This window comes from Miniopterus natalensis, chromosome 18, assembly GCF_054644295.1.
Source record: "Miniopterus natalensis isolate mMinNat1 chromosome 18, mMinNat1.hap1, whole genome shotgun sequence".
NCBI lineage: Eukaryota > Metazoa > Chordata > Mammalia > Chiroptera > Miniopteridae > Miniopterus > Miniopterus natalensis.
This window is the reverse complement of record NC_142098.1, coordinates 38,784,243-38,806,628: the sequence shown is the minus strand read 5'-3', so window position 1 is coordinate 38,806,628 and position 22,386 is coordinate 38,784,243. Positions and strand designations below refer to the sequence as shown.

Below are 22,386 nucleotides of genomic sequence, written 5' to 3'. Positions count from 1 at the left end.
GAAGGCATCTGGCCCTGGCCCTGGCCAGGTAGCTCAGTTGGTTAGAACGTGGTCCTGACACGTCAAGGTTGTGGGTTCAATCCCCAGTCAGGGCGCCTACAAGAATCAACCAATGAATGCATAAATAAGTAGGACAACAAATCAATGGTTTTTTCCTCTCTCTCCCCCCTCTCTCTAAAATTAAAAAGAGAAGGCATCTGGTCTTTCTGTTTCCTGGGAGACAACCTCTAAGGCCTCGGGAATCTCCCAGAGAAGTGATAGGAGTGTTACTCATGGGGGCCCCCTGCCCCCACCTGAGCTTATGCTAATGAATGACGGGAGGTGGGGGCCAATCACAGATGAAAGGGTTGGGGCTTTGAGAGCAGGGTATCAGCCTAACTTGCCAACCTCCCACCTCCAACCTGAGACAAAGGATCCATGTTGCTCTCCCACATCGATGTTTCTCTCTCTCTCCCTCCCTTCCTCCCTCTCTAAAGTCAATTAAAAAAAAACAAGAGGTAAGTGTTGGTGAGGCGGGGGAGAAAAGGGGATCTCGTGCACTGTTGGTGGGAATGTAAGTTGGTGCGGCCATTACAGAAAACAGTAAGGGGGTCCTCAAAAAATTCAAAACAGAACCACCTTATGATCCAGCGATTGATTCCACTTTTGGGTATTTACCCAAAGGAGATGAAATCAGTATCTTAAAGAGACACCTGCACTCCCACGGTGATTGGCAGCATTATTCACAAGGCCAAGACATGGGGACGACCTAAATGTCCACTGACAAATGAATGGATAAAGACGTGAAATATAGGCCTTGCGCAGTGGCAGTATTGTAACCATTGAGGTTTATCTGAGGTGTGATTATTGCTAATTGAGGGGGGAAAAAAAAAAAAAAGCCTTACCTGGCTTGGCTCAGTGGTTAGAACGTCAGCCTGTGGACTGAAGGATCCCGGGTTCGATTCCGGCCAAGGGCACATACTTCGGTTGCAGGCTGGATCCCTGGCCCTGGTTCAGGTGTGTGTGGGAGGCAGCCAATTGACATGTCTCTTTCACATCAATATTTCTGTCCCTCTCTCACACACATACATACACACTTAGGGTGGGTAGGGTGCCTTCTCTGGGCCTCCACAGTGCCCTGAGCTTTATCTGTTATCATAGTACGTGACATCTTAGCTTATATCTGTGTGTCTTTCAACCAGAGCTGAGCCTACTTCGCTGCTCTCAGACCCTCTGTGGCTCCCTAGTGCCCCCGGGACAAATTCCCAGCCCCTGCTGATAGCTCAGTGAAACCCATTTCAGACGTCTGACCTCCAGAATTGTAAGACCCCACACTTGAGTTGTTTTAGTTAAGCTGCTAACTTTGTAGTAATTTGTTATAGCTGCAACAGGAAGCTTATACACCTCCACCCACTAGAACATCAGCTCCATGAGGTCAGGTTGTCTTCTTCCTGTCTGTCTCCCCAGCACCTAAAGCAGTGCCTCCCTCACAGTAGTCACTCAGTTGATGTTTGTTGATTGGATGGCTGCATGGACCAGGAGTTCCCACCCCCTGGGCTCACATGATTGGTCAAGAAGTGGACACTGACCCAGGCTGGCCAATTAGATTTCCTCTCCTGGAGATGCTGAGGATCAGCAGTGGTTGGCGCTGGTGGTATATCACCTGCTGCAGTTGGCTTCAGCTGGTGAAAGCATCAGAATGAATAGCAAGGGCGCTGAGACAGCCTGTGGAATCTCGGAGGGAGTTGTCAAACCACAGATGGGAACTAGAGCCTTCCAGGGACTTTCCTCAACTCTCACATGCCTGTCTCTCTCCTGTCCAAACACCCAGATCCTGGGACCCGTAATCTACCCGGCCCAGCCTTAGTGAGATACTGACAGAAAGGTGCCCTTTCTCATTTGCTCCAAGGCCAAGATCAACCTCTAACAGGTAGCACTCACTAAGCACAGCCTGTGTACTCTTCACTGAGTCAACCCAATAGGCTGTAACTATCAGTCCTGTTTTACAGATAAGGAAACAGGCTCAGAGTGGCCAAGAAGCTTTCCCAAAGTCATATGGCTACAAAGATTTGAATGAAGCAGATAGGCAGGTATACAAGTCCTGCGAGATCACGTGACCCACAGAAAGCACCTGCATTCAGGTTCTCAGCACCTGGGTTCTCAGATATGTGTCTTGTCCTGTCTTCTCTAAGGAATCTCTGTAGCCTTCCAGAAAACTCCCTTTTATCCTAAGCTAGTGTGAGTAGGTTCTTTGCATCCAAAATAATTCTAAAACAGTGGTATGCTGGAGCGGCTCATGGGAGCTGTTAAAATTCAGGAATTCTGTCAGCCAGTTGTTCAATCACTTGGAACTTGGTGGAAGCATTTACACCACGGTAACTGGCACATGTTCCTCACCAGGCTCTTCATTCCCAAGAGCTCCCGTGTTTATTTTATACCAGCACACCACAGATTCCGAGAAATGCATAGGCAGAGAACGTCAAAGAATAGGAGCTGCCTGAAGAAGACCAGGAGAAACAAGAGGTCCTGCTGTCCTGGCCCAGGCTTCTCAGAGTCCCCTTTATCTGTTTCACAAACATTGTATTATACTGGAGCCAGCCCACTAGACTGCTGAATCACAGAACTAAAGTGACATCAATAAACCAAAAGTCACTGCTCATTCCCTCCCTCAGAAGCACAGTCAAGGTCACTCAGAATTTATTTGAGGGCACGAAAATCAAAGTAAGAAAAATGTTCCAGGCATTTGGAGTCTGTTGGGGGGTCCAACTCTTCTTCGTCCAAGATGGAGTGGGTGGCACTCAGGTGTCAGTCGCCCATGGGCAGCCACAGGGCCTTGGTCCGTGCTGCCCGAAGCTCTAGCTCTGAGCCTGCCCCTTCAGCCTCTTGATCCCAGGCCCGTGGGAAGCCCCTGTTCACCCACACAGGCTTCAGGTTTCCTGCTGAGGCCCATTCCACAAACTGGGAGCCCTGGCACAGAGACGGGGGGGTCAGAGTTTCCTCCAGCTTGTTTGATAAGCAGCTGCTTCCTTGGCAATGTACTGGAGGGGCCTGACGGTCTGACCTAGGCCCTGTTGCTATAAGCTCAGCTCCTGGCAAGCAAGCCTTGCAGATGCTGGGGAAACGGGGTTGACCTTTGTGGTGAGGGAACTTCCTCCCCGGCGGCAGCCCACGTTCATTTGGGGCCTGAGGTTTTCGTTGACAAGGAGTTTCCATCAGATTTAAAGAGGGTAAACTATGGGCTTCTAACTCTGTTGCTAGGGGACGGTCCTTAGCAATGGGCTGTCCAATAGGATTAGGTCTTCGGGCTGGGCAAGCTCTCAGGCCCCTGTTGCTAAGCACATTCTTTCTTAGCAACCAGGGCTCTACAGGGGCAGGCCCCCCTCAGAACCTGGTTGCCAAGGAGTTTCTCCCCCTTGGTAATAGGAGTTTTAAGGGGGCAGAGCCATGTTCCCAGAAAAGGAAGAGCCTATTGTGAAGTTTCAGACACAGAAGGTGGCAGGGTACCTGGGCAGATCCGAAGTACCACAGGGCCTGGACATCCTGGTGCAAGGCCAGGCAGCGGGTCAGGTGGTCCCGGTCTCCTGTCACCACGTTCACCAGGCCTACTGGCAACAAGGCGTCCATATCCTAGGGAATGGAGAGAGTGGGCCACCCAGGGTTGGGAGGGAAGGAGTCTGAGACGCCGAGGGCAGTGGGGAGGAGAGTGAGCATCTGGGGGAGTAGCATGGGGCTCCCAGAAGGAACGGGGCTGGGGTCGCGACTGGTGAAGGCTTGTGGTCTGAAGAACGTGGTCACTGGATCTAGAGGAGTGAAGGCTTGGGTTCCTGGACTGGGGTTACCACAGTTACCAAGGGGTGAGGGTGACAGCCAAACTCCTGCAGGCCTTGGGATACCTTTCATCTGTCTGATGCCCCAGGGGCTGCTGGGAGCAGCAGCAGGCAGGCGACTGTACCTGGCAGACCTCCAAGGCAAGGATGGGACAGGTCCCGCTAGGCACCAAGACCACGGTGTTGCCATGGACCAAGGCAGGGGCCAGCAGGGACACAAAGGCGAGCAGGGGCCACTCGTCTGGGCACACAATAGCCAGGACCCCCAGTGGCTCCCGAAGTCGGAGCACAGGGCCTCTTAGCTCAGCTACCTGCAGGAACAGACGCGAGGTCAAAGGTGGGCAGGGGTACCTGACCACGCTCCCACGGCCACCGCCCTCACCCGACCCTTCCCTCCTCACATCCCCATCTCTGCTTCTCCGTAACAGCTCCAATAATAATATAACCCAGTGATGGTTCAGAGCTAGATGGCCTGGGCTCAAGTCCCAGCTCTATCAGTCATCAGCTGTGTCACCTGTTTTGTTTTGTTTTTAATTCTCACTGGAGGATATTTTTTCCATTGATTTTTTAAAGAAAATGGAAGGGAGGGAGAGAGACAGAGAGAGAGAAACATCAATGTGAGAGAGACACATTAATTGGTTGCCTCCCGCATGTGCCCCGACCGGGGTCAGGGATCGAACCTGCAACCCAGCTATGTGCCCGTGACCAGAAATCAAACCCACAACCCTTTGGTGCGAGAGCTGATGCGCTAACCACTGAGCAACACCAGCAAGGGCTCTATACTCTTTTTTAATGTGGTTTCTTTCACTCAGCATAGTCATGTGGAGGTTCACCCATGCTGTGGCACGTTCACTCCTTCTGACTGCCAAGTAAGAGTCCATTGTAAGGATGCACCATATTTTGTTTATCTATCAACCTATTGAGGGACATCTGGGTTGCTTTGAGTTTTCGGCTACTATGAATAATGCTGCTATAAACATTTGTGTGTAAGTCTTTGTGTGGATATATGTTTTCACTTCTCTTAGGTTAAAATCTAGAAATTAGCCCTGGCCGAGTAGCTCTGTTGGTCAGGGTATCGTCCTGATACGCCAAGGTTGCAAGTTCCATAGCTGGTTAGGGCACATACAAGAATCAACCAATACATAAATAAGTGGAACAACAAGGTGATATTTCTCTCTCTCTCTCCCTCCCTCTCTAAAAAAATAAAAAATAAAAAACAAAAAAAAACACCTTGCCCTGGATGGTGTGGCTCAGTTGGTTGGGTGTTGTCCCATGCACCAAAAGATTGCGGGTTCATTTCCCAGTCAGGCCACATGCCCACGTTGCGGGCTTGATCACCAATAGGGGGGTGCGTACAGGAGGCAGCCGATCAGTGGTTCTCATAGATGTTTCTCTCTCTCTCCCCCTCTTCCTTCCTCTCTCCTAAAATCAATAAAAACATATTTTAAAAAAATCAAGCAAACCAAAAACAATGAATGGGTTAAAAATGAGATCAAGGAAGAAATCAAAAGATAACTTGAGACAAATGAAAATGAAAACACAACAACCCCAAATCTATAACACAGTGAAAGCAGTTTTAAGAGGGGAATTCATAGCAATACAGGCCTACCTGAAGAAAGAAGAAAAATCTCAAATAAACAATCTAACCTTCCACCTAAAGGAACTAGGAAAAGAGCAAAAAACAAAGCCCCAAGTGAGTAGGAGGAAGGAAATAATAAAGAACAGAGCAGAAATAAACAAAATAGAGTCTAAAGAGCCCACAAAAGATAAATGAAACCAAGAGCTTGTTCTTTGAAAGATAAACAAGATGATAAAACTTCAACCAGACTCATCAAGAAAAAAAGAGAGAGGACCCAAATAAATAATACCAGAAATGAAAGAGGGGAAGTAATAACTCACACCACAGAAATACAAAAGATTATAACAAACTACTACAAACAATTATATGCCAACAAGTTGGACAATCTGGAAGAAATGAATTCCTAGGAATATACCATATTCCAAGACTGAATCAAGAAGAAACAAAAAATCTGAACAGATTGATTACAACCAACGATGTTGATTCAGTAATCAAAAAACTCCCCCCAAAAAGTTCTGGACCAAATGGCTTCACAGGTAAATTTTACGAAACAAAGAAGAATTAACACCTATCCTTTTCAAACTATTCCAAAAAATTCAAGAGGAGGGAAGGCTCCCAAACTCATTATTCTGATTTCAAAACCTGACAAAGACGTTACCAAAAAAAAAAAAAAAAGCGCGCGTGCGAGAGAGAAAACTATAGACCAATATCCCTGAGGAACACATATGCAAAAATCCTCAACAAAATATTAACAAACTGCATCCCGCAATACATTAAAAAGATCATACACCATGATCAAGTGGAATTTATTCCTGGGGTACAACGCAGGTTCAATATCTGCAAATCAGTTAATGTAACACATCAAGTAAACAAAGCGAAGGAGAAAAATCCCATGATCACATCAAAAGATGCAGAAAAAGCATTTGATGAAACCTGTGTAATTTTGTTAACCAGTGTCACCTCAATAGAGTCAATAAAAATAAAATAAAATAATAAAAGCTGTCAAATAAAAAAGAAAATCATGGCTACAGCCCACTAAATTGCTTTTATGGCCCAGTAACGGGTCCCTAACAGTTTGAAACACTAATCTGAGGTGGGCCTACGCCATTACACGGATGGGGAAGCTGAAGTCCAGGAGGCGAGGTTACTTGCTGGTGATCACTACTTGGGCCCTGGGTCTGGCTCGTTCCAGGGCCTTTGCTCTGACCCACTGCCCACTGCCCACCCTGCCCGCCTCCCACGGGCTCCTCTCACCTGCAGGCTGTGGCTCTGGGCCTGGGCACGGGCCCCCCACGCCCGAAGCCGCCTCACGCTCAGCTCCACCTCTGCCTTGGCGGCCTTGGGCTCCACTCCGTGTCTCTCCAACCTCAAGGCCAGGGCGGGCTCCCGGCGCTCCAGAGCAGCTGCCAGCGCCCACAGCAGGGCTGCCCGGGCGGCCGGGGACTGGCCCAGCCAGCTGTTGGGCGGACAGTGCGCAATGGGGGCTGGTATCCTGGTCCTGGCTCTTCCCAGGTGCTCCTCTGTCCACAGCCCTTACCCTGGGGGTGCAGGCCCCACAGCTCACTTGCCCGAGGAGGAGAGGGAGGGGCCAGGCCCCAATCTGCCAGCTGTGGGAGCTCAGACTCCACAGCTCACCAGCCCTCGAAGTCCAGACCCCATAGCCCATCAGCCCTTGGGGGTCCCAGACTACCCTCTCTGGGGCCTCACACCCCCTGGGTTTTCCTGCGTGACCCCGCTTACCCAGGAGCAGCCTGGTGAGCGGCCTCCACGGCACCTCGGATATCCTTGGCTCCGCCCTCGGCCACATAGCCATGGAGATTGCCCTGCGAGTCCTGGATAGGCCTGGAGCTTCGGGCCCCAGGAGCCTGGAAACGGCCCCCCACAAAGAGCCCATAGGGGGGTGCTGGGCTGGATTAGAGTGAGGAGAGAGGGTGGGTCCTGGAGTCAAGGTCTGCTCAGAACCCATGACTACCCCACTGGATGGACCATTCCAGCTCCCATGAGCCTCTGGGTGACCCCAAATTCTTGGCCCCAAAAGACTCTGGGAGATCACAGACCTTTATTTAGCAGAACTGAGGTCTGGATGGTGGGTATGAGGCCATAAGACCCAGAATGCAATTCTCAGCAGGACTCGGGGACCACTCCATGGCTCTAACAAGCCCCCCTTTCATCCATGGGGAGCCTGCCACAGCTTCCCTTTGCCCCTTCCACACCCTCAGGATTCTGGGAGTTGTGGGCCCTGGAACAAATAGCTCACCTGGGACCTGTTTCAGGCCCAGCCGGTAGGGTTGAGGGGACAGCAAGGCCAAAGGTGTCATAGTTGAGATTCTCAGAAAGGTAGGGCAGCCGGGCAGGGGTCCCGGAGGGTCGCAGATACCCATACAGACCCTGTAAGAAGGACAGTGTCAAGAGGATACAAGGTGGACCCAAGGCTGCCGAAGGAGTGGTGACGGCGGCAGGCGGGAGGGGGCGCACTCACATCTAGGCCCCCGTGCCAGGACGACCCACTCTCCTTGCAGCCACCCGTAGGCACCGCAGGGTCTCTGAGGCCGTGGGCATTGATCCAGACTGTGCCCACCCGGAGCCTAGGGGGAGACAGGGATGTTAGAGAGCACAGCAGGAAGCTGTGGGGGGTAGAGTCAGAGTGACTGGGGCGAGAGACCCAGGGAGAGATGGAGACATGAAGACAGAAGCTTGGGTGCTTTCTGTGCCCCAGTGGATGCCCACTGACCCGTAGCCCAGCTCCAGGGCCTGCCCCAGCCTCTCGCTCCACACACTGGCACTGCCTCCTCGGGGAGTCCCGTTGGCCATGGCCAGTGCCTCCTTGATTGTGCGGAATGGGGAGGCCACAACCAACGGCCATGGCACCTGGAAGGGGGATGAGTGAGTTCGAGCAGCCTGACCAGCCCCTCTTTCCAATACCCGCGCCCCCCATTAGGGGGCCAGCGTCCAGCAGTCAGCAGCCCCAGCCCCAGGTCCAGTGGTCACCCAGGGGCCTCTACTGTAGCCCATGTCTACATGCAGATGGATGAATGGAACAGGATCTCGGGGACCCTAAGGAACTCACCTCTGCCTGGGCACACGGGGAGGCTGAGGGCAGGTCAGAGACCAAGGTTGGGGAGAAGAAGGGGCTGTCTAAGGGCACATCACCAGCCTGGAACACCTGGGAGAAAGAGATCTAGAAGTCCACTCCCAGGTGTCTCCTCCCAGGAACCCAGAAGCCCAGGCCCCCAGCACCTCCTCCCTCAGACCCAGGTCCCTCCTCCCCCCGCACCGTGGAGCCTGCACCCCCGGCTCACCTGTGCACCCTGGCTCTGGGCCTCTCGCACATAGCGCTGGGCCAGGTCACATGCAGCAGCCCCTCGGGCCCCCATGTCCACGGCCCCGTCCAGCCCTCGGCCACCCCGAAGCCGAGCCATCCGCGCCTGGAGCCGCCTCATCGTCTCATCCCACACGGACTCCTGGATGAGAAGCCTGAGGCCCCCCTATTAGGAAAAGGGGTGTCAGGGTGGGCAAACTCAGGGCTTATGTGGGTGGACAGGTCCCCACAGAGGGCTGAGACTGGGGGACACACATGCAGAGATCAAGGGAGGATCAGGGAGAAGTGGCCAAGGACCCTGGCTACTCTCCAAGGCCCTGGACCCCAGGCAGGAGGTGGAGTTCCAGAAAGTTGGTGACTCAGAGTAAAGGCAGGGGAAAACCAGGGACATGTACGCTCAGAGCGAGACAGGCCCCGCCCCTGAACGACCAGGAGAGCCAGGTGCGGAGATTTGGGAATCGGAGGAGATGAGGGGTCCCACACACACGACGGTGTAAAGATGACTTTGGGACACCAAGAATGGAAAATTAAAATGAACAGACACGTGGGGCCCCAAGGTCTGGAGACAGACATGCTAGGCCCCCAGGACATCAGGGGACACCAGCGGACGGGTCTTACAGGGCTGCGGTCGGACCAGGCTGCATCCACGATGCCCTCTATGGCTGAGTCCACATCCGCGGAGTCTGTCAGCAGCAGCAGGGACTCGGTCCCCAGTGCCAGGCCCAGCTCAGGACCCATGCCCGCCAGGGTCCGCCGAAGGGTTCGTCCTTCCTGAGGGACCCCCCGACACCACAGGGTTCAGATGGGGAAAAGCCTCATGGCCCCCCAGCCCTGTCCTGTCACCCCCCTAGCCCTGAAGATACCTCAATGGCTCCACAGAAGGTCAACTTCTGGACTCCAGGCTGGGAGGCCAGGACAGGTCCCAGGGAGGCAGGGCCACTGATCACGTTGAGGATCCCTGGGAACGGTCCTAGTTCCCCCGCCAGCTGGGCCAGCAGGAGGGGCGTTGGGGAAGCAGGGGGCACGAGGGCCACCACAGTGCAGCCTGGGGAAGGTGGGCGGCTCAAGGACCCTGGAGGCCAGCCCCTCTTCCCCCAGACCCAGGAGTCTAGGCCCCCAGCTCCTCCTGCTTCAGACCCAGCCCCTCATTTACCCACAGCCAGGGCAGGGCAAATCCTCCACATCATCTCAAGGAAGGAAAACGTGGGTGGCAAGATGAGGCCAATTACTCCTGCAAGAACAAACGCGGCGGCTGGGACAGGCACTGCTGGGTCCTGACCAGGGCGGTGCTGGGGGCCAGGACTTCTGCTTCTCACCCATGGGCTCCCAGCCTGCCAGCGCCTCCTCCTGGGCGTGGGCCTGAACTGCATGGTACTGGAGCAGCTGCTGGGCCAGCGGGACATCCCGGTCGCGGACCTCTCGGACAGCCCGCCCAGTAGCCAGGGACTCCAGGGTCCACAGCAGCCGCTGGTGCTTCTGGATCATCTTGGCCAGCCTGTGGAGAAAGCAAGGGGGATGGTCATTCCCCAGTGTCCCTCGGCCTACCATGGCCTTGGAACACACCCCATATACCTGGACTACCCTAATCCCCATGAACCGCTGGGACATCCCCACCGCTTACCAGGGGTGGAGGACACTAGAGATTTATGGGAAATGAAGTCCGGGAAACAAAGCCTGAGGCTTGCCCACCGGTACCCCCAGGGGTGCTGGGGCTTAACTCTAATCTCAATTACATTTTTGGGAAATGGAATCTTTGTCTCTAGCTGCCCCAGGAGTGTGCTGGAAAATGGGCTTTGAGAGGCTCCACCAGCCCCACTGAGCTGCTGAGAAATGGAGCCCCGATGAGCCCCAAGGATATTTTGGGGAAAAAAGGCTTTGTTTTCACTAGTTCCAGTGAATAGTGGGAAATGGATGTCAAAGCCACTAAAGGCCCCAAGGCATGCTGGGAATATGAGCCTTAGTGGTCAATGAAATCAGTGGGATGTGGAGAACTAGTCTTTATTCTCAAGTCCTTCCCCCCTCCCAGGGGTGACCTCAGCTGCATCACCTGGTCAGGTGCTTGGCCCGAGAGGCTCCGGGGAGTCCGCTCCAGCTCTCCAACGCGGTCCTGGCTGCCTCTGCGGCTGCGGCCACATCCTCAGCCTGTGCCTGGAGGCAACTGGCCAAGTTCTCTCCTTGGGGGACAAATGGGGGGGAACCCAGACCAAAGAGGGGAGAGGCTGTGTCAGAACTGGAGGGGGCTGAGATTTTCAGAAACTGGGATCCGGCAGTAAAGCTGGTCCCCAACCCTTCTGAGGGTCTCAGGTTTATCATCTGACAAATGGGAATAAATCTATTGGTCATTGCTCCAACTGCCTCCCACAGGCAAGGAAGGGATTTTGGTAGATAGTGACTTAGAAAAGTATCCACAGGGACTTGGGACCAAATTAGAATAATTAGTATCAGGAGGAACCAGAGCTCAGCCTCCTCCCTGCATCAGCTGCTCCCTGCCCTCAGGGCCCCACCCGAACAGAGAGAATGGGGTGTCTTTGGTGGGTATGGCTGGGGGCATGGATGCCTCTCCCTCCCCTAATGACTGGGGGCACCTCCTACCTGTGATGGGATCCTGGCAAGGCACTGAATTCCTGTTTTCAGGCTTTAACCACTTTCCATTCACATAGTGACCCAAGCACCGGTCCTGGGTGTCCAGCCAGGCCTGAGGGAGGGGGAGAATTTGGAAAGGAGTCTGGGAGGCAGGTGGAGGAGCTCAATCTCTACCCAGTGTCCTCTGGGAGGGGGACACCTGCCTCCCTTCACCTCATCAACTAATTCTTTTCCTGTGTAGGTGGAAAATACACATAAACATAAGAAACACATAACATGCCCGGCCAGCATGGCTTAGCTGTTGAGCATCAACCTATGATCCAGGAGATCGAGGTTCGATTCCTGGTCAGGGCACATGCCTGGGTTTCGGGCTCGATCCCCAGTAGGGGGCGTGCAGGAGGCAGCCGATCAATGACTCACTCATCATTGATGTTTCTCTCTCTCCCTCTCCCTTCCTCTCTGAAATCAATAAAGACATTGAAAAAAAAAACCAAACACACACACACAATATAAATCCACCATTTTAAAGTGTACATTCAGTGGCATTTAGTAAATTCACAATGTTGTGCAACCATCACTTTTATCTAATTCCAGAACATTTCATCAACCCCAACAGATAACCCTGTAGCCATTAAGCAGTCACTCTCCCTTCCCCATTGCGCCCAACACCTGGTAACTAATAATCTGCTGTCTCCTGGATTTGCCTGCTGTGGGAATTTCACGTAAATGGAACCCTACAATACATGGCTGGCTTCTTTCACTTGGCACAGAGTTTTCTTTTCTTTTTCTTATTCTTGGCATGGTGTTTTCGAGGTCCATCCATGCCGTAGCCTGTTATGGACACTTCATTTCTTTTGATGGCTGTATGATCCTCATTATCTGCACAGACCACATTTTGTTTATCCATTCATCAGTTGATGAGTATTTGGGTCCTTTCTGCTCTTTGGCTATTGTGAATCATGCTGGTAGAAATGTACAAGTTTTTGTTTGCACACCTGTGACCCTTGCCAGGGCCCTGGAAGCAATGCCCATGAGACCGTGTGACTTCTAAGCCAGGTGGCTCCTGCCTTCCCTCCCATCTCAGCTGCCATCACTTGGGGAGGGACATGGACCCCCTCAAAGACAGTCTGGATGGTGCAGTTTATTTTGCTGTGACAAGTCTAACTGAGCCTAAGGCATAGCACATGGGCTTTGCAGAGGGGCAGCCTCCTGTGGGGACCCTGGAGCGAGGGGCCACACGGCCAGGGTTTGAATTCTGGCCCTGGTATTTACTCATTGTGCAACCTTCGCCAGATCTTATAATACCGGGGCCTCTGCTAAGCAGGCATCTGGAAGGTGAGGCTAATGACAGTCCCCTCACCTCACAAAGCTGTGGTAGGGATTAAATGAATCACGTGTGTTAGGTATTCAGGGCAGCACTTAAGACTTTCTACTAATTTTATTGTAGCTCACCCTCCACGTCGGCTTCACGTTTCTTTCTGCCCCTGGTCCTGACTTCCCCAAATCCTTGCTAAATCCAAGACACAATGCCCCTTTTTTCCTTCTACAAACTCTCTTAGCACCCCCGATGCCACTGTCTACTGATTTTTCTCTTCCCCTGCCAATTGGTCCTCTCATTTTTCTTTAAAGTCAAATGGTCAATCAAAAATTCCTAATTCACCTGGCCGGTGTGGTTCAACGGTTGAGCATTGACCTAGGAACCAGGAGATCGAGGTTCGATTCCCGGTCAGGGCACATGCTCGGGGTTGCGGGCTCGATCCCCAGCAGGGGGAGTGCAGGAGGCAGCCGATCAATGACTCTCTCATCACTGATGTTTCTGTCTCTCTCTCTCCCCCTCCCTCTCTCTGAAGACATATTTAAAAAAAATACATATTTAAAAAAAAAGAAGTTTCTATTCAAACCCCCGCCCCAGGGAAAGAGACATTTTTGAAACAGTTGAGGATATCCAAACAGGAGCTGGGCATTAGATGACATTAAAGAATAACTGTTAACGTTAGGTGTGAAAATGGCAGGGTGGTTATGTTGTTACATAATGAGTCCTTATGTGTTAGAAATGAGGAGTGAAATATTTATGGGAAAATAACATGACATCTGGGATTTAAATCGCTCCAGAAAAAGAGAACACGGAGGGAGACAACACTGGACCAAATGCTGATCATTGCTGAAGCTGCGTGATGGGGCATGAGAGTTCATAATATTAAGTACTCTGTGGAATTTTGCAAATTTCCCCTCAAAGAAAAACAAAACCGAAAAGAATGTCCACATGGTCCTGGCAGACTAGGTCAGTGTGAGATGAGAGCCTGGTGGAGACTGGGAACCCACCACTTGTGTAATGAGATCAATTGTCGCTAATGGATCCAGATGACTTTTGTCAGGAAACGTGAGCCAAAGGTTGCCAAATTTTCGGATTTTAGTTTCAAGAGAAGCTGGAATCCCGGATGTTTACATGGAATTAGCTGTCCATTCACATTTTCTCGAATAAAGTTTAGGCCAAAGAAAACATGTTTGTTGTCTGAGTATGGCCAACAGACTATAAGGTTGAGACCTTGGCTTGGGGAGAGGTGGGGCACCACAAGCTCTGGAATCCGAGGGCTCAGGTTCAAATCTCAGCTTCCTCTTTCAAGCTGTGTGGTCCATGGGCACATTGCGTACCTCTTCAAGCCTGTGCGTGATCACTAAAATAATGACGGTAATCCCTTCCCCCAGTGGTTCTGGGGGGTTCAACGCCATTGTGTTGAGCAGAGGGTGACATATTGAAAGCCTCCAATAAATATAAGCTTTCATTACACTGCTATTTCAGGATATTCCACTTCTAACCTCCAAGTGTGGGAATTCTCTGTATGTCATCCCAGTTCCTTTTATCTGAGTTTACACATATTTCTAGATAATCTTGTCACTCCCACGGTTCAATTATCTTCCTACATTGGTGCCTCCCTGTCTCCAGACCTGAGGCTCAAAGTGGTATTTGAAGCCCGTCCCCAGGTCCCTCACACATTAAACATATAACTCAGCTCAGCACCTTTCCCCAAACCCTGCTCCTCCAGCGTTCACCATGGGGGTGAGGGGTAGGCGGGCAGGGCCAGGCCCCAAGTATTGTCCTTGCCCTCTCAATTCCCCAGACCCTGTTCCTCCTGCATGGGGGCCTCATCCCTCCTTTCCATCCACGCAGCCTTCGCAGGCTCTGGTCTCATCTTCCACTTGGACTATTATTCTAGCCTCCTCCCCTCTCCCTCAAGAAAAGCCCAAGTTCCTCACCCTTGGGTGCTAGAGGACCCTGCGAGATGACCATAGCCCTGTGGGGGAATTCTGAGGCACCTTACTTATCTACAGGAACCCCCAAAACGTTCTGGGAGACCCCGAGGGATCACAGGAGCCCTAGGGAATTCCTGAACACCGAAGGGCACGGGAGAGCAGCAGGACGCTAAGAGGCCGAGGAGCCTGGGGGCCCCTTGGGCCATTCTGAGGGGTTGCAGGTAATTATAAGTCCTGATGTATTCTGGAGTTCTGAGAGCTCCCGAGATCATAGAAGCCACCCAAGTACAGAAGGGGCCCTGAGGAATCCTGGGACGTCCACGGGGCTTCAGGGGTTCCGTGGACGATCATGGGCGCCCCACAGGAATTCTGAGCTCCGAGGGGTGGGGGTGAGGGGACCACGGGAGATTGATGGGGCTCTGAAGACTCACTGCCACCCCTCGGGGGTGGGGCGAGCCTGAGGACCCGGGGAGGCACCACCGCGAACTCGGGCCGCGGAGCACGAGAACTGCTAGGGACCAGGAGGCGGCCATTGCCAAGGCTCCGGGGACGACCTCCGGGAGCCGGTCCAAGGGGCGGACCGAACGACCGCAGCAGAAAGGGGCGGAGTCGCGCAACTGCCGCGGTGGATCACGGGAGTCCCCGCGCGGAACCCAGCCCGGCGACGGGGGAGGGGGAGGGGCAGCGCCGGCCCGACAGGTCCTCACCAGTGCGCATGCGTGGCTCTCGGGCACGGGTCCGTACTCCAGCGTGGCGAAGATCTCTCGGGCGCGGGGCTCTGCGCGCGTGGCAGCCATCACTCGTCCAGACTGCTTTCCACCGACTGCTGGGCGCTCTGCCCAAGGGAACGTCGAGGTCCGAAGGGCGGGACCGCCCCCTGGAGCGCAAAGGGCGGGCTTTGGGAGATAGAGCCTAACCCAACCTTAGGACCCGGTGACCCCGCCCACGGGGTGGGGGGCGGGAAGTTTGGAGCATGCGCAGTCCTCAAAGGGGAAGGGTGAGACAGGAGCAGAAAATATGTGGGTGCCTTGCAAACAGGAGAGTTCCAGATTTAGAAGGGGGGGGCGTATTGGTGTTTCTTTCCACCACCCTTTTCACAAAAGTGCAGCTTTCTGTCCGAAATACATTTGCTAGAGAATCGAACAGTTCAGAGATCAGCAGGGAGTCTTTTAAGACGGACACTGCAATTAAGGTATTGATAGCGTGCCGGCCTTGACTGTCCCGCCACGGGGCCCGACGTGGTTATCCGGAAGGAGAGGAAGTGTGATTCTAATCGAGAGCGGAAGTGTGGCTTTGAGTGCTCAGCCTCAGAATTTGATTTTGATTGGTTCAGGTGAAAGGCGTGGCCTCATACTTAGATTCTGATTGGTCAGTAACGGACGGGGGCAGGTTGTCGGAAGTGTGGCCTGCTCAAATTTCTGGTTAGAGACGGGAAGAGTGGCCATTATTTACACATTTGGCACGTAGGACCTAGAGAGCATCTAGAGATATTGACTCCCAACAGATCTGACGACGGTGTCTGACCTGAGTGGAATTGTAGCCTCCAGCCAGATTCTTAGATTTTCATATACAATAGTGGGTGTCGGAATCTGTTGAGGGCCCGGGAAGCAGACCCCAGAGTTCAGATCCCAGCAAAGGTTCCCCCACGTCGGGGTTGCTGGGGACGCCTAGGTCTCTCCCCCAGGGCCATGGCGGACTTGAAACTGCTGGTGCCGGAGCTAGACGAAGCAGAGGCAATGGGCGCCGAGACCGCGCGTTTCCAGGAGCTGCTGCTGCAGGTGCGGACTCACCAGGACTCCTGTGCCCCTGGGTATTTGGGGGACTTTTTTTCTTTTTCTTCAGAGATGGGATTACAGTTCCCAGAATGCACTATGGAGGCAACAGGGCCTATGGGAATTGTAGTTGGTTAACTCCAAGTTTGCTAAGCTCTGGGATAAATGGGAGTAGGATTGGGGTTGTTCTTTGGATTCCTCAAAGGACAAAAGGGACATAATATGTCTTATTTCCTGCATGGCTCATATCTATAAATATTGCTCAATAAACTTTCGAGGAACCAATGAGGGGTCTGATAGCACAGATGCCAAGCCTGGAAGTCATTTCCCTTCACACAGGCCTCCAAGGAGCTCCAGCAAGCCCAGACAAGCAGACCAGAATCAACACAGATCCAACCTCAACCTGGTGAGGAAGGCAGAAACCCAAAGAGAGTGAGAGAGATTCCCAGAGAGAGATGGAGAGAGACTGGGGGCAGGGGACACAGAGGAGGGAGGAAAGACACACAATAAGGGGGTTTAGAGGCCTAGGTAGAGAAGTGAACAGAGACCCAGAGGGAGATCCAAAGAGGAGGGGACAGGAGTGACTAGGGAGACAGACTCCAGGATAGTCAGAGGTCCCAGGGGTGGGGAGGGGAACAGGACCAGAAAGTGGAGAACTGAGACTCAGAGGGGGACAGATCAAAAGGAGGGCAGCTGAGGAGAGGGTGGATGGAACTCAAGACCCACGTGGAGAGAGATGGTCAGGACCAACCCATTCCCACCAGGCTTCTGCATAAAGACCAACTCATCCGGAGGGAAGGTTTTCATCAACATCTGTCACTCTCCCTCCATCCCTCCTCCGGCTGACGTGACCGAGGATGAGCTGCTTCAGATGCTAGAGGAGGACCAAGCTGGGTTTCGCATCCCCATGAGCCTGGGAGAGCCTCACGCCGAACTCGATGCAAGTCAGTGCCCTCAGGGGACCCAGGACTGGCCCCCTGCATCCTTTCTTCCGTAGGATCCCAGAATCCAGGGCCCAGGACTCTCCTCCTGCAGGACCGAGAAATTTGGGTCCCCTGACCAGATCCTTTTTCCCTGTGGCATGTCCCTAGCCTCCTGGGCCTTCAGCACCAGCCATATAGGGCAGTCCTGGTTCTGCCCACCTGGCCAGGCAGGCACTTCTCTTTGCCCCACCCCAGGGTGAGGGTGGGCTGGGCAGGTGCTTCCTTAGCTGATCTTCTGGCTCGAGTCCTGGGCCAGCTCTCACTCATCCTTGTTTTCTCCTTCGCCCTCTTCCATGTCTCTGTCCCTCTGCCCTGTCTCACCTCTATCTCTGTTGCATTTCTGTCTCTATTGTATTTCTGTATTATCCATGTGTTTTCAATTCACATATGCCCCTTAAAGCCTCCTGGGACCAAGCTTTGGGTGGTGCACTGGGAAGTAGAAACTTATCAAACCCAGAACCTTCTATTTCAATATTGTGTGATTCTTGCTGCACTGGAGGGGGCTCTTTGCCCACTCCAAGGGTCAAGGAAGGCTTCCTGGAGGAGGAGATGTCAGATGTAAGACTAGAAGGAACTGGAGTTCATCAGGCCAAGATAGAGAGGAGGGTTCTGGGCAGAGGGGACAGAGGTCTCCAGAGGCCAGAAAGAATGATTGAACTAGATTGGTCAGTAACTGAGAGAGATGGAAGAAATTTACAGGGAGCAGGTCGCTATGGAAGTGAGCTTTCTTTTCTCTCCAGGTGGGAGGGGCACACCACACAGGGCCTCCAGTACCAGACTGAAGTACTCAGACCTTTGCCTAAGGTGTACTAGGGAGCGATGGGAAGGCTGTGAGCAGGGGAGAGGAGGGGTCAGCTCTGGGACATAGTGGGGAAAGGACCAGAGGGAAAGAGACCGGAGGCGGTTATGAATCCAGACTGGCAAGTGGGGGTCTTGAGTGTTCACTTCTTAATCGTCCCTGGGTCTCTCTGGTTCTTGTGGCAGCTATCCTTTATTGTTTTCTCCTTGCCTGTGTTTGAGCGGTGGGGTTGCCCCGGAGGGCTGGGGGCCTCACCCCCTTTCTCTCCTCACAGAAGGCCAGGGTTGTACCGCCTACGACGTAGCTGTCAACAGCGACTTCTACCGGAGGATGCAGGTTGGGGGCGTGGCTGTGGGTGAGGCCTGGGCAGGGGCCTCTCCCTTTACCCCCGAACCCTGCTGCAGCCCCGCTTCCCCTTGTCTCCTAGAACAGCGATTTCCTGCGAGAGCTCGTGATCACCATCGCCAGGGAGGGCCTTGAGGACAAATACAGTCTGCAGCTGAATCCAGGTGAGGGGCGGGGCCTGGGCAGCCCGTGGGAGAGGTGGGGCTAGTGTGGGCTATTTTATTAGTCTCTAGGCTGCGGCTTCCAGGGAGCCGGCGAGGCTCCCCAAAGGGTGTGTGTGTGGGGGGGGGGGGGTGGAGTGTGTGTGTGGGGGGGGGTTAGTGTTTGTGGGGCGGGACCTGGCCGGGGATTCCAGGTAAGGGGCGGGGTCTGGACAGCGTGGGAGCGTCCGAGTTGGGAGCATCTCAGATTTTATTGGCTAATACCCTGGGAAGGGCGGGGTTAAGGTGGGCGGGCTTCCGAAAGGGAAGCAAGAGGGTGTGTGGTCAGGTCCCCTGCCACCTCCGCCCCTACCGGGGATCCCTTACAGCGCTAGACCCCTGAGGTGGAGCGGAGAGCTAAGGGAGCCCTGACCCATGTGATCTTTGACCCTGACCTCCCTCCCCGCAGAGTGGCGAATATTGAAGAACCGGCCGTTTATGGGCTCCATCTCCCAGCAAAATATCCGCTCCCAGCAGCGTCCTCCGATCCAGGAGCTGGGGAACCTGTTTACTGCTGACTCCTTGAGACCTGAGGAAGGGTGGGCTTTCGATGAGTTCCCGCTCTCATATCTCCCCAGTGTTCTTTGCAATCCCTCCCTCTCCAACGGGGCGGTGTCCTGGGGCTCTGGGAACCCCCAGAGGGGAGAAGCTGAACTCTCACTGGGAAGACCACCCTGAGGCAACAGGGCTGGTAGGAGCGAGGGAGAAAGGAAGGGAACCACGTGCCAGGCAGAGGGAACTGCCCAGCAGACTTGGAGGCTCTCTCAGTTTCTGGGTCTCATTCCTCTCCAGCCCTGAAAAGCCTCACCTGAACCTTTGGCTGGAAGCCCCTGACCTCCTTTTGGCGGAAATTGACCTCCCCAAACTGGTGAGTGTACCCTGGACCTGAGCTGGAGAATGAGGTTGGGCGTTCAAGGGAAAGTAATGTGTGCTTGTCGGACCTGTGTGAGCCTGGCTAGTGCTGCCCTCTGAGCATGGCTGCCTCCTGTCCCAAGGGGCCCTCAGACCCATTTCCAGCACCTCCTGAAAGATGCCCAGGGCATTGTAAGTGATCAAGCATGGAGAACGGTAATTACCATACCTCACCTTTACCCTGAAATGTTAGATCCTTTAAATATGGTATCAGCACTTGAGTCTTCTCTCTCCGGTCAATGATCTTATCATTCTGTGTCCTGTTGTCGGGAAGGGAAGGTTGAGCTGATTCCACTGATCCCCAGGATGGAGCTCTCGGGCTGTCCCTGGAGATCGGGGAGAACCGCCTGGTGATGGGGGGCCCCCAGCAGCTGTACCATCTGGATGCCTACATCCCCCTGAGGATCAACTCTGATGAGAGCAAGGCGGCATTCCATCGGAAAAGAAAGGTACCTGAGTTAGGTGGACGGTGGTGTGGAGAAGCGGAGACATTGGGGGGCCTGGACTTCTGGGTCTGAGGGAGGAGGGGGCTGGGGCTGGATCGCTAGGTCCTGAATCCTCTCTTTTTCCTCTCCTCAGCAACTGATGGTGGCGATGCCCCTTCTGACCATGCCTTCTTGACCCAGTGTCTTCCTGTGCTCCCAAATGAGGAGAAGGTGGTAGCTTCTCTAAAATTGAAATAAAAGATTTTTCCCCTTTGTTCTGTCTGTCTAGGAATACATGGTGAGTGGGAAGGACATTGGACTGTAGCCCTGGTGTCCCAAAGGGGTCACTGCTGCAGCCCAGGCCTCATCTTTTCCCCTGAATCTTCTCCCTGGCAACTGGCCTCCAGCCTTTCCCCTCATCAGTCTTCCATGTGGTCCCAGAGTGACTCTGCCCCTCTCTTCAGAACCCCTTGGCTCCCATCAGCCCCAGAAGGTCCAAGTCCCTCACTCCAGGCTCTGTGCGGTCTGGCCATTTTCTTAAATCCACATCCAAAGATATGCTTATTGATTTCAGAGAGAGGGAAAGGAAGGGAGAGAGAGAGAAACATCGATGTGAGAGAACATAGATTGGTTGCCTTCCATATGTTCCCAGACTGGGGGTCAAACCCGCAACCTACCTATGTGCCCTGACCAGGGATTGAACCTGCAACCTTTTGGTGCACAAGACAATGCTCAAGCTAACGGAGCCACCCAGCCAGGGTACAGTCTGGCCTTCATGCCTCTTCCTCCCTCTAACTGTCTAATCACACTGAAAAGTGTCCTGACTACACCATTTTCAAACCTTTTCTTAGTTTCTGCTGTTCCCTCTCTTTAGTACCTCCTCTCCAGGACACCCAGGAAATTTCTAATTGTCTCACCCTCACGGGACATTTCCAGAGCCCCTTGGTGACCTGATCCACACCATCATCTCTAGCCCCTCTTATAAGCTGCCCATTCCTGGAGTTCTGCTTCATGTCATAGTCACAACAAACAATTTCTTACTTCCCAGTTCTGCAAGTATTGTTTCCCCTGGGCTAGATACCCCCACCCCCACCCTTATCTGCCTCCCTGTCCAGTCATCCCTTTTTTTTTTTTTGAGCTTTCCCTAAAAAGCTTTTCAATCTCTAAGTTTTCTCTGATCTACCCTGGTTGAGTTAGAATTCTCCTCTGTGGGCCCTCAATACCTAGTGTTGCTCTTTTTTTCCTGCTTTTTCTTTTTTAAAAATCCTCACCAGAGGGTATTTCTTTTCAGAGAGTGGAAGGGAGAGAGAACGAGAGAAACATCCATGTGAGAGAAACACATCGATTGGTTGCCTCCTATGCACCCCCACCAGGGTTGGAGATCGAGCCTGCAACCAAGGTTCGTGCCCTTGTGTGGACTCAAACCCAGGACCCTTCAGTCCACAAGCTGACACTTTAACCACTGAGTCAAACCCGCTGGGGCCCCAGTGTTACCCTCAGGGCTATGTCCGCTGCAGTATGACAATGCCTGATACCTAGTCAGAACTAAAATATTTTTTGAATATTTTTCCTTTTCCCATAGTCCTAGGTGTATAAGTAAATGGAGGAGCCTCAGTGGTAAACTGGAAGAGCAGCAAGGAGTCCAGTGTTATTGGAACGGAGTTGAATCGGGTGGATAGGGTTGGTGGGGACTAGATGCTGAGAAGGGGAAAAAGTGAGGTAGGGTCTATAGGCATCTGAAGCGAACCTGGGCGCCGAGTCCACTAGAGGGCGTAACGCAGCCTCAGAACTACAACTCCCAGAGGCCCTCGGAGTACACCACCTTTCCGGAGCAAACAGTGAGGTCCAGCGGCCGCTGGGACTTGTAGTTCTCATCGGGACCCTCCGTGGGACTGAAGAACTCATTCTTAGGTCCCGAAAAGTGTGGGGCTGGGTCCTGTCTGCCTTCCTCTGTCTCCATGGTGATGGTTCCGGCGAAGGCATGAGATTTGGCAGCGGCTGGGCGCTCTTCCCACTCCCTCCTCTTCACCATCTGCTCCACCTTCGCACCTGGCCCAGAGCCGCGGCCGCTGCCTCCGCACCCAGGCCGAGGACGCTGCCGCCACAGGGTGGCGCGTGTGGACGGCTCTGCGGGCTACTCCTCCATCAGACCCAGGAGTCCGGCCCCAGCAGCCTCCTCAGTCTGACACAGAAGTCCAGCCCCAGCCCCCTCTTCCCCGGGAGTTTCTCAAACATAAGCAGAGACCCGTCGAGAGGCCGCGGCGGGCAGCGGCGGCCGGGCGCACTCGGTCCGTGGCGCCCGCCGCCAGGCCGGTGCTCCTCCCACCCCCTGGCGGGCCTGTGCCGCATCATGAAAATTTAATCCCGAATGCATTTGCGGCCCGACGCGGAGAGGCGGTGGTGAAAGGAGC

General features: G+C 53.5%; 2 protein-coding genes, 1 long non-coding RNA gene and 1 pseudogene across 3 annotated transcripts; 2 read left to right on the top strand and 2 right to left on the bottom strand.

Moving 5' to 3' along the window:
- The first annotated feature begins 792 nt into the window (after positions 1-792).
- Positions 793-858, top strand: LOC148091081 (U4 spliceosomal RNA; annotated as a pseudogene).
- A 1,801-nt stretch (positions 859-2,659) lies between these two features.
- Positions 2,660-17,569, bottom strand: ALDH16A1 (aldehyde dehydrogenase 16 family member A1). The gene is made up of 17 exons (XM_016206060.2): positions 15,247-17,569; positions 11,297-11,399; positions 10,752-10,878; positions 10,021-10,199; positions 9,858-9,935; positions 9,568-9,749; positions 9,323-9,475; positions 8,685-8,870; positions 8,453-8,548; positions 8,117-8,253; positions 7,865-7,970; positions 7,643-7,773; positions 7,126-7,293; positions 6,640-6,841; positions 3,932-4,117; positions 3,484-3,606; positions 2,660-2,946 (listed from the first exon to the last, which is right to left on the bottom strand). The coding sequence occupies exons 1-17, from the start codon at positions 15,334-15,336 to the stop codon at positions 2,785-2,787; spliced, it is 2,409 nt and encodes an 802-aa protein (XP_016061546.2). The 5' UTR covers positions 15,337-17,569; the 3' UTR covers positions 2,660-2,784.
- Positions 15,287-20,363, top strand: PIH1D1 (PIH1 domain containing 1). Its single transcript, XM_016206062.2, has 10 exons — positions 15,287-15,394; positions 16,224-16,317; positions 16,651-16,717; positions 17,076-17,255; positions 18,368-18,429; positions 18,521-18,602; positions 19,048-19,177; positions 19,431-19,506; positions 19,856-19,999; positions 20,130-20,363. Exons 2-10 carry the CDS (start codon positions 16,228-16,230, stop codon positions 20,169-20,171), a joined length of 873 nt encoding a protein of 290 aa, XP_016061548.1. The 5' UTR covers positions 15,287-15,394; positions 16,224-16,227; the 3' UTR covers positions 20,172-20,363.
- On the bottom strand, positions 18,804-22,291 carry LOC148091080 (uncharacterized). The gene is made up of 3 exons (XR_015715997.1): positions 21,723-22,291; positions 19,725-20,218; positions 18,804-19,167 (listed from the first exon to the last, which is right to left on the bottom strand). It is a non-coding gene; the product is annotated as an uncharacterized LOC148091080 (long non-coding RNA).
- Between the last annotated feature and the right edge of the window lie 95 nt (positions 22,292-22,386).

Coding starts and splice junctions, on each gene's coding strand:
- PIH1D1 (XM_016206062.2), top strand. CDS start 16,228: ATGGCGGACTTGAAACTGCTGGTGCCGGAGCTAGACGAAGCAGAGGCA. Junction 16,718..17,075: donor ACAGATCCAACCTCAACCTG/GTGAGGAAGGCA, acceptor CATTCCCACCAG/GCTTCTGCATAAAGACCAAC. Junction 17,256..18,367: donor TCACGCCGAACTCGATGCAA/GTCAGTGCCCTC, acceptor CTCTCCTCACAG/AAGGCCAGGGTTGTACCGCC.
- ALDH16A1 (XM_016206060.2), bottom strand. CDS start 15,336: ATGGCTGCCACGCGCGCAGAGCCCCGCGCCCGAGAGATCTTCGCCACG. Junction 9,936..10,020: donor GGCAGGCTGGGAGCCCATGG/GTGAGAAGCAGA, acceptor TTGTTCTTGCAG/GAGTAATTGGCCTCATCTTG. Junction 8,254..8,452: donor CCCCGTGTGCCCAGGCAGAG/GTGAGTTCCTTA, acceptor TCCCCCTTCCAG/GTGCCATGGCCGTTGGTTGT.